Source organism: Nicotiana attenuata, chromosome 6 (assembly GCF_001879085.1).
Source record: "Nicotiana attenuata strain UT chromosome 6, NIATTr2, whole genome shotgun sequence".
In the NCBI taxonomy this organism is placed as follows: Eukaryota; Viridiplantae; Streptophyta; class Magnoliopsida; order Solanales; family Solanaceae; genus Nicotiana; species Nicotiana attenuata.
In genome coordinates this window covers 61,558,344-61,568,216 of record NC_031994.1, presented here as the reverse complement: position 1 = coordinate 61,568,216, position 9,873 = coordinate 61,558,344, and the positions used below count along the sequence as shown (strand labels likewise).

The window sequence follows — 9,873 nt, the reverse complement described above, 5'->3', positions numbered from 1 at the left end:
AATTAAATCTCTTCAAATCTTTCAAATTATCATATAAAATTTGAAATTAAATTATTACTAAATGGAGTATAAAAATACATCATTTTTTTTGGATTGGGTAAACGAAAAAAGTATCACATAAATTGTTGAAGTACTAGTGTTTAACTTGTATCACATAAGTTACGTGATATACCCGTTTATAAAACTCACTTTCATGATATACCTAAGTTTTGAAATTACATCAAATATCCCAAAAATATTACACAGTATACCTCCATATATTCTAAAACATATCACGATATTCTACTTTGGAAAACAATCCAAACCTCACTTACCATATATTCTAATTTGGAATATAATAGTCTAATTAAACAGACCATAATATTTTAATTTGGAATATATTATTCAAACTAAAGATACCATAATATTCTAATTTCAAAAATCTAAACCTAGCTTACTCTAAAATTCTAGTGAAGAATATAATATCCAAACGAAACATACCATAATATTCTAATAAAACATACTACAGTATTCTAATTTAGAATACAGTATCCAAACCAAATATACTACAACGTTTTAAATTGGAATACAGCTAATGCAAATATATAATAATTTTATATTTAGAATACAATATTCAAACTAAACATGCTACAGTATTCTAATTTGGGATACAATATCCAATTTAAATATATTCTAACAAAACATACTACAGTATTCTAATTTGGAATACAGTGTCCAAACCAAATATACTACAATGTTTTAATTTGAAATACAGTATCCAATGCAAATATACAATAATTTTTAATTTAGAATACAATATTCAAACTAAACATACTACAGTATTCTAATTTGGATACAATATAANTGTGAATCAAAGGAAGTTTACCTTAGATATGCTCCAAGAATTTGATGTGTCTCATTTGAAATCAGTCAGTTCTCCCCTGGATCCCTCCTACAAGCTCGTTTCTGATGATGGACAACCTTTGGCAAATCCCACAGTCTTTCGCCATTTGGTTGGAAAATTGAACTACTTAACAAATACTCGACCAGATCTCTCCTTTGCAGTTCTTTCTCTCAGTCAGTACATGCAGAGGCCATGTGTTTCCCATTTCACTGCTGCATTGAGAGTCTTGAAGTATTTGAGTACAGATCCGGGTCAAGGTATTCTCCTTTCAGCAACCCCATCTTTTTCTCTGCTTGCATTTTGCGATGCAGATTGGGCTTCCTGTAAAGAATCCAGAAGGTCTGTAAGTGGCTATTTCATCACACTTGGAGGAGCCCCCATTTCCTGGAAATCAAAGAAACAAGTTTCAGTATCTTTATCATCAGCAGAGGCGGAATATAGATCTATGAGACGGGTTACAGCAGAACTTACTTGGCTTGTTCGACTCCTTGAAGATCTCTCCGCCCCAGTAGCTCTTCCCATTCCACTTCACTCTGATAGCAAAGCAGCTATTCATATCGCCCGTAATCCCGTTTTTCATGAACGGACCAAACATGTGGAAATCGACTGTCATTTTGTCCGTCAACAATTTCTCTCTGGGCTAATCAGTCTCTCTTTTGTTCCCTCTAAAGATCAGTTGGCAGATCTCTTCGCTAAGCCACTCTCAGGGGTTTCTCATTCACAGATTTTAAGCAAGTTAGGGGTCACACGGTTACCCTCTAACTTGAGGGGGGATGTTAAGATGAAGAAACCACATACTAATCTTGTGGTCCATGGAACTATACAAGGGAAAGAGGAAGAAAGGAAGAAGATGATGGAGGAGTAAAGAGGAGATGAAGATGAAGAGTAAAGTGTTTTTCGATACATCTGATGTTGTCTGAATCCCTCTTTGGACAAGCAACTGGGCCTACCGGATATTGGGCTTCTAATAAGATTCAGTTTTGGATCATTATTATTAGAAGGGTTATTATTGTTTGGGCCAGCTGAAGATATTGTCGTTTGGGCAAGCTGAAGACAGGCTTATTCATTTTCTTTTACAAGTTTATCCACTTCATATATTCTTTTATTGTTATTGTAAATAGCATGTGATTAGTTATAGGGTAGCTAATAGAATAGAGACAAGTGTATAGGTGGTTATTTTCCTTAGATTCCCTTTCAGCTGTTAAATAGTACAATGTACAGTGAGATATGGATTCAATACAGAAAATACAGGATATTTTCTCAAAATTAAATCTCTTCAAATCTTTCATTAAAACTTCACAATAGCATAAAATTTCAGAATAGCATATTAACTGCTCTTTGGCTTCCATAGAACTTCACAATAGCATATTAACTGCTCGTATTTTCCATTTCTTGAAGTACACTATTTCTAAGAAATGACTGTTCTCATGCGCTGGAGCTAACACATCTTCTTTTGTACTTATTGCTTCTTCTTGATGCCAATAATGAAACTTCTTACTACTTCATCTTTTAAATACTCTTCACAATAGCAGTAAAGTTGCAGAACGATGTTTTGTGGTAATAACTTAAGGAAATGTGATGTATTTCTTTCACATGTGAGCAAGGCTATAGCCTATTATAAGCATATTGAAAGACAGCTCCGTGTCTCCAAGTTTTTTCGTTTGCTCTTAAAGATGAGTTAGAGTAGTTTACTACTATAATGGAGTTACTAGTTTCTCCAAAGGTGAATTTGAGATTTTTAGCAGAATTGGTTTAATATTTTTAACTGATTTCTGTTTCCAAAGTAACAAAAGCTATTTTTATTAGTTTAATAAGTATAAAGCTAATTCCAATGGACTAATATAATGCTCCAATTATTACTTCAATTTCAAACAGATTCTCTCTTCCGGAAACAACCACTCTACTTTCTTGAGGTGGGGTAAAGACTGCCTAGACACTACCCTCCCCAGACCTCACATGTGGAATTTCACTGGGTTTATTGTTGTCGTTGTCACTCACATAATATCTAATAGAGATTTCCCTTGTCGCCCCGAAAGTGTATCTCTTTCCATACCTTACTGTCCATGTTACAATCTTTTTCTTAACAAGAAAAGGATAAATTAGTAGTTCTAAGCTACCAACTTCTTAAAAGAGAGCATCACAAGAATTCATCAAACAACCCTATATATTCTCCCAAAATAAATAATAGAAATGTTGCAAAGGCAATTAAATATATAAATTGGTAATAAAAACAAACAGAATGCACCATCAAGAAGTCAAAATAGATAGGTGGCAGAAGAGCTTTATGAATAGAAAACTCTAATCTTTAAAACAGAATGCTCTTGCATTAACTTATATCCACAATGCTTTTGATGAGACCCAAAAAAAAGAAGAGAAATTTTCCCAATTCACATCCTATTCTTAGACTGTACAATTATAAAACTGCTGAAACCATTGCCTCAAATCACATTCTTGATGCTTATTACCCAGCTACAGATTCCATGTCCGCAGACACAATGCTATAATCTAAATTAGGTCCAACATACGACCAACTTATAAGAAAGAAGAAAAAGAAGAAGAAAACCTCATATACTAACCAATTCAACTGTCAAGCAGCCAGAAGCAGTCTTCAGTTAAAGCTTTGCCACCACAATTGGGGTAAGCAGCCCGAACTGCAAGAACTTCATTTAGTTTCAGCATATTTCAAGAATGACACAAACTTTTGTTTATCCTAATAAATTCTCTTCCCTTGTCAATCTTACAGAAACCATGTCTGACATCTTTGGCTCAGTCTCTCTCTTCTTATGATTCTCCGATTCTGCATAAATGCTCAATGCCCTCCAGCACTGCACAATTTCTTTCCCTTAAGAATCTGCATTCATCTTCTATATTTCTCCCTTTCTCATAAAATATATGACATCCAGGCTTGTGATAAAAGAATAGAATAAACCAGAAAGGAAGGAATGATTGAGCAGAATTTGAGACTCCATTTTTCTTAAACCTCAAAACCTAAACTATCAAATGGACAAACTGATCTACAGACCTGGAATATACATTCAGCAGAGAAGGTAACCAAAGCAAACCAAGCATCTGCGTAGCTACATTCATGCCGAGCTCTCAGGTTCTTCATCGGAAGTCACTGGACTATCAGTGGCTTCAGCAAGGGAGTCGAGCATTAGCACCACCTCCGATGTGTCATCCAAGTAATACTTAGCTTTGCTAGGTTTTTGTCCAACTGTGCAAGCAAATACCTTGGTATCATATGAAATAATATTTCTGGACAAAGCATCGCCGATGATTTCAAACATATCTTCATCAGATCTATCATCACCAATGCAAAGCACAAAATCCGCCCGTTTTCCTTTCTCTGCTAAAGATGTAAAGATTTTTTCTGCAACTAAACCTTTGGTAACACCCTAGAATGACAAGAAAAAATTAAGGTTATTAAGAACACAAGCTAGGAATGACACATTAGTGACTGCAAGCACTGCTTACAATACATGTCAAAAATCATTAAAATAAGAAAATGTATCTTGATACTCAAGAATTTGACAACAGCCATCAGAATAGTGGAAGAGAAAACACTATCACTGTTGTTAACATCATTACTTAACATTAATTTTTCTAGACAGAGCATGTATGCCAGCTACTTGCTTGTCACCTACTTACGTGAATGTTAGAAAATACTTAAGGCACCTTGATTCGTGGATAAGCTACACATGGATTTTAAAATGGGATAATGCTTTGCACTTACTGTGGAGAATGATGATACCCACTTACGAGATAGGGATTGTTAATGGAGATCGATGTATACCAGCTTGAATGCACACCATTCACACTTACAAATAGGAAGAATGTACACCATCCTCATAAGCAATATAACAAAATTGGCAACTCAGAAAGCAAATGCCAGACTTAGTGTTGAGATCAGCACAATTATTGTATACAGGAAACGAAGATGTATAAGTTATACGGTCAACACCATATTCATATTTCGCATCAACATGCCGATTGCTAATAAAAAGTTTCATGCAGAGATCATTTATATGAAACCAAAAGTGTACTGTGTTTGGGAGAGGAGACTGTCATCAATATGAAAAGGGGTCATTTACTGAGGACGCTAAGTACCATTTGGTAAATGTATATCTTGGAATATAAGAAACAAATAAGAATGAAAACATATGGAAATTGGGATTAAGTAATACGTGCCTGGGGCTTCACTTCCACAATGAACTGGCCACTTTTCACAGCAACCGGTTCATTCGCTAAAACACTCTCTAGATGATCAAGCATCTCCTTTGCCTGAGAAAACCCAAATCCAGAATCCGCATCACGATACTGCCACACTATAGCACTTTCCTTTCTTTCTATGCAAGAACCATCTGTAGCGTCTGTGTAGGATTGCATCACGGGTTCAGCAAGATGCATCCAACCAAAATCAGAACTCTGACTGCATACTTCCCATTCCTGATCTTCAGCCCATCTGCATTGTCAGAAAACTATAAGTTAGCAAACCTAGAAGAGCAAAAGATTGACCTGGAAAACAGCATTCCCTGATTCATGCAGATAATCTTGGCTGAGTCTGACCATATCCTGATGGCAGGGAAGATTGCCAGAAATCATTAGCACAGGAATCTCAACAACTAAGGCGCAGATTGTTAGGGAATGAAGTTCAATGACTTAAGTTGACTACAAAACAATATAAACCGCGATAGAAAAATAAGACTAAATAGTACAATAGAGATTGTTTTGATCAGGTCGTACAATAGAGATTTGAGAAGGTACTGCAATGATTGGATTTAGTACATGAATTTGAATTACTCAAAGATGTAAAGCTGCATAAAATACTATACCATCTTTCTAACAACTATATCAAATGTTAGGGACATCCTAAAATGGAAACTGTATCACATGAGATAAAAAATGACCTATATCACTTTTTCTTCATTTGCAAGAAAACTTATTCTGCATTACACCTTTAACAGCACACTAGACTATTTGTTTTAGACACCATACAAAAAGTAGATACAGGAAACAGGGATAGTCCATATCAAGCCCACAGCAACTAGAATGATTGACATTGTGAATAACGTAACCAAAAGAAGCGCTAGTAATCAAGGCACCAGAATGCAGGTAACATTGATATCAGTTGACATTGTACAGGGAAAGAGAAGAAACAGACCTCAAAAAGTAGCCATGTTCTGCTGCAAGTCCCAGTTTCCTACAAGGAGAAAACCACTTGCTTAGGCTTTCCCTCCCTCTTCCACTAACAATGAAGACTGTATTGTTTTGATCACCACAAATTTTATTTAGGATCGAGATAACTTCAGAACTTGGAGACTTAATGATAGAATTCTGCGGCATCACAGTTCCATCATAGTCCAGGAATATGGCCCTGCTCTTAGACTTAATATAAGCATTCACAATATCATCAATTGACAGCTTCCTGAAGTTCGGATCTAGGGCAACAACTCTAAACCCAAAGCCCAAACCAATACCATAGCATCTTTTCCTAAAGTGATCAGCACAAGTTCTCTCCATATCTTGCAAGAAACTTCTCGACCAATAAGCAACATCGTGAGTGCTGACAAAACGGTAATGCTTCTCATGCCGTAGCTGTTTCTCTTGTTCAGCCATTGATACAGCCTCATTCATTGCCTCGGCAGTTGCTTCAACATTCCATGGGTTAATACGGATTGCCCCACTTAAGGAAGGCGAACACCCAATAAATTCTGACACAACTAGCATGCTCTTGTCGAGTCCACCTACACCTGAATCTGTTTCTGAACCAGATACACCGTGTCGACAGACGATGTATTCATATGGAGTCAGGTTCATCCCATCCCTAACAGCTGTGACAACAACACATTCAGCAAGACTATAATAAGCCATTCGTTCGCTACTTGACACAGGCTTATCAATATAAACTATAGGTTCATACCCAGGCTTGCCAAATTGTTTATTAATTCTATTGCAGCTTTCCTGTATCTCAGCCTGTATTTCTTCTAAATCTATTCCTTTACCCCGCAGAGGATTGGCAATCTGGACGAGTACAGCCTGCCCTTGCCACTTGGGATGCTGTTTGAGCATATGCTCCATGGCTAGAAGCTTTAAGTTGATACCTTTGAAGATGTCCAAGTCATCAACTCCAAGCAGAACAGTTTTTCCTTCAAATTGCTGTTTTAGCTCCTTAAACTTTACCTCTTTATATGCAATTTTCTTCATAGACTCAATGTGACCCATATGTATCCCTACGGGCATAATCTTGATACCAACTGTCCTTCCAAAGTATTCTAAGCCTATATAACCTCTCTTAGATTGATACTCTAAACCTAACATTCGACTGCAACAAGAAAGGAAATGTCGAGCGTAGTCAAAAGTATGGAATCCAACAAGGTCAGAACATAGCAGAGCTTTAAGTATTTCCTCTCTAACAGGAAGCGTCCTGTAAATCTCAGATGAAGGAAATGGACTGTGAAGGAAAAAACCAATTCTCAATCGATTGAACCGCCTCCTCAAGAAAGTGGGCAACACCATCAAATGATAATCGTGAACCCAAACAAAATCATCCTCGGGATTAAGCACCTCAACCACTTTCTGCGAAAACATCTTGTTGGCAGAAACATAAGCCTCCCACATAGAGCGATCAAAGCGACCTCCGTGATCAGGTGAAAATGGTAACATGTAGTGAAAAAGCGGCCACAAATGCCTCTTGCAGAAGCCCTCATAATATTTCTCCAAAATATTAGGCGGAAGAAATGTTGGCACACATCTAAACTTATCTAAAAGATAGCTAGAAACGTCATCCTGTTCAATTGGATCAACATCAATGGATAAAGACCCAACAAATAAGACTTCCATATCTTCAGGTAAACCATCCTTAAGTCTCAAAAGCAAGGAGTCCTCATTCCAACTAAAGCTCCAGCCTTTATTGTCCGGTCTCCTTTTCGCTTTCAGTGGCAACAGATTCGCCACAATAATCATCCGATCACCAGCAAGTGAAGATAAGTTATCAGAAGAAACACTATGAGCCAGGTCATCATCCAGCTCACATATACTCCCAGGCACTGTCATTACACGTGGCATCATCCGCGGCCGCTCCCTCTCTCTTCCCATTACAGGAAAATTCCCAGATGCCAAATCCAAAAGATTGGTATATGATCTGGACATCATCTTGACAACAAATCTTTTTTTCCTCTAATTGGAGAATTTCAATTTTCTACAATTAAACAAAAGAATTCAAGTTTAACCATACTTCTATAGCTAAAACAGAAGAACACTAGCTGAAAAACTGAATCACAGAACAAAAGGGCAAAAAGATGTTGAGTAAAAAGAATCAAACAGAAACCCATGTGAAGTAACTACATAAAAATAATGATCTTTAATCGTACACATATGAAATTAAACATAAAAAAGAGAATCAAACATTTCAAAATTTGTAGCAAATAAAAACATATAATATAAAGTACACAAAAATAGTAATTTGGAAAACTCAGATTTTACCTCAGAGATTCAATAAGCAGAGAATCTTGGATCCTTTTCAGTAAAGACTCGATCTTTAGTGTTGAAGGGGGTGGAATTTAGGGTTTGATCTATCCATTTGTTCTCTATTTGAAAAGCGTGATCTCCAAATGCGTAGAAAGAAAGTCCATCAAATAAATAAAAATATAAAAAATTTATATACAAATTAAGAGTAGTTGTAGCTGATCTTGCAAGAAAAATTAAGATTCTTTGCTTGACCCAGACCTAGAAAAAAAACGTGCAATGCATATGTAAAATTAAAAATGGGTGTTTAAAATTAAAATCAGCTATCAGCAGCTGAGGATGTCCATTTTCTGTAGCTAAGGCCACCGAAAGGGGCTAAAAAGGAAAAGATAAGGATAAAAGAAAAAGCTTTGCATAAAGGTGCAACAATTCAATAAATTGAGGTTCCATTAATTTAAATTCGTAATTAAGAATAAAAAATATTTACTATTTTACCATAACTTTTAATGATTTAAATTTATATATTTATGTGTCAGGTCAAATAAAAAATGTTTAATTGGACAACTTAAAAATTGAGGGCCCTACATTTGTGTATTGATCCTAAAAAATAATAATACATAGTATATAGTTATATACTATGTCTATAAATGTTAAAATTGACAGCTTGTTTATGAGATCATGGGGGTCAAGGAAATCTATGTTGAATGTGATTGATGTTGCCAAAACGCTCAAACTTAAAATAATGTTTTTCATAAAGGTTAAAAAGTGGAGAAAAATGTAGATAACGTTTAAACTTTAATTTAGGTTATAAAAGTTAGGAAAAAAGTTGCTCAACACTGCCAAATTTAACAAAGTAAACCACTTCAGCAAAAGGATGTTGTAATATCTAAATTATTGAATTGAATGATGTCACTTGATGTTACTCAAGTCTCAACATGCACTTGCTGAATGAATAGTGGAGTATTTGGAACATCTCAAAGTTTACACATAAGTTACTTGATTTTGTTTCTTTCATCATACGAAATGAAATAAGTCCTGAATTTTAAGGACAAGATTCTTTTTCATTTTCTTTTAATATAGCAGATTATCATAATTTAATTTCAAAGTCAAACAAAATCATATAGCTTCGTATTTCACATAATCAAGTATAAATAAATTACCTTACTTTAAAAATAAATCAAAATCCAAACTTTCTTAGTAAGTATCTAGCAAACCCAAGTTAAAAAATGTTTATAAAAAAATTGAATATAATCTTGGTCAAAGAATTTGTGGAATATGATTGCAAGAAATTTTTTAAAATCACCAAAATTATGGTGGGATTGATAAGATCCCTTTATTTTTTACCAATATTTTTTTATTCAATAAAGACATACCTAGTGTGCACGGGTAGCTCAAGAACATTGGAGGCCTAAAGCCAAATTTTTTTAAGAGGCCTTGAACTTAAAAAAAAGGAATTTTTACCTCCTATAGCAAAGGTTAACACCTTATTTATTTTAAATAAATACCATTTTAAAAAATTATATTCT

At 35.2% G+C, this 9,873-nt stretch overlaps 1 protein-coding gene across 1 annotated transcript; it reads right to left on the bottom strand.

Moving 5' to 3' along the window:
* On the bottom strand, positions 3,139-8,738 carry LOC109227075 (probable alpha,alpha-trehalose-phosphate synthase [UDP-forming] 7). Its single transcript, XM_019392076.1, has 4 exons — positions 8,366-8,738; positions 6,045-8,081; positions 5,072-5,345; positions 3,139-4,278 (listed from the first exon to the last, which is right to left on the bottom strand). Exons 2-4 carry the CDS (start codon positions 8,033-8,035, stop codon positions 3,967-3,969), a joined length of 2,577 nt encoding a protein of 858 aa, XP_019247621.1. The 5' UTR covers positions 8,036-8,081; positions 8,366-8,738; the 3' UTR covers positions 3,139-3,966.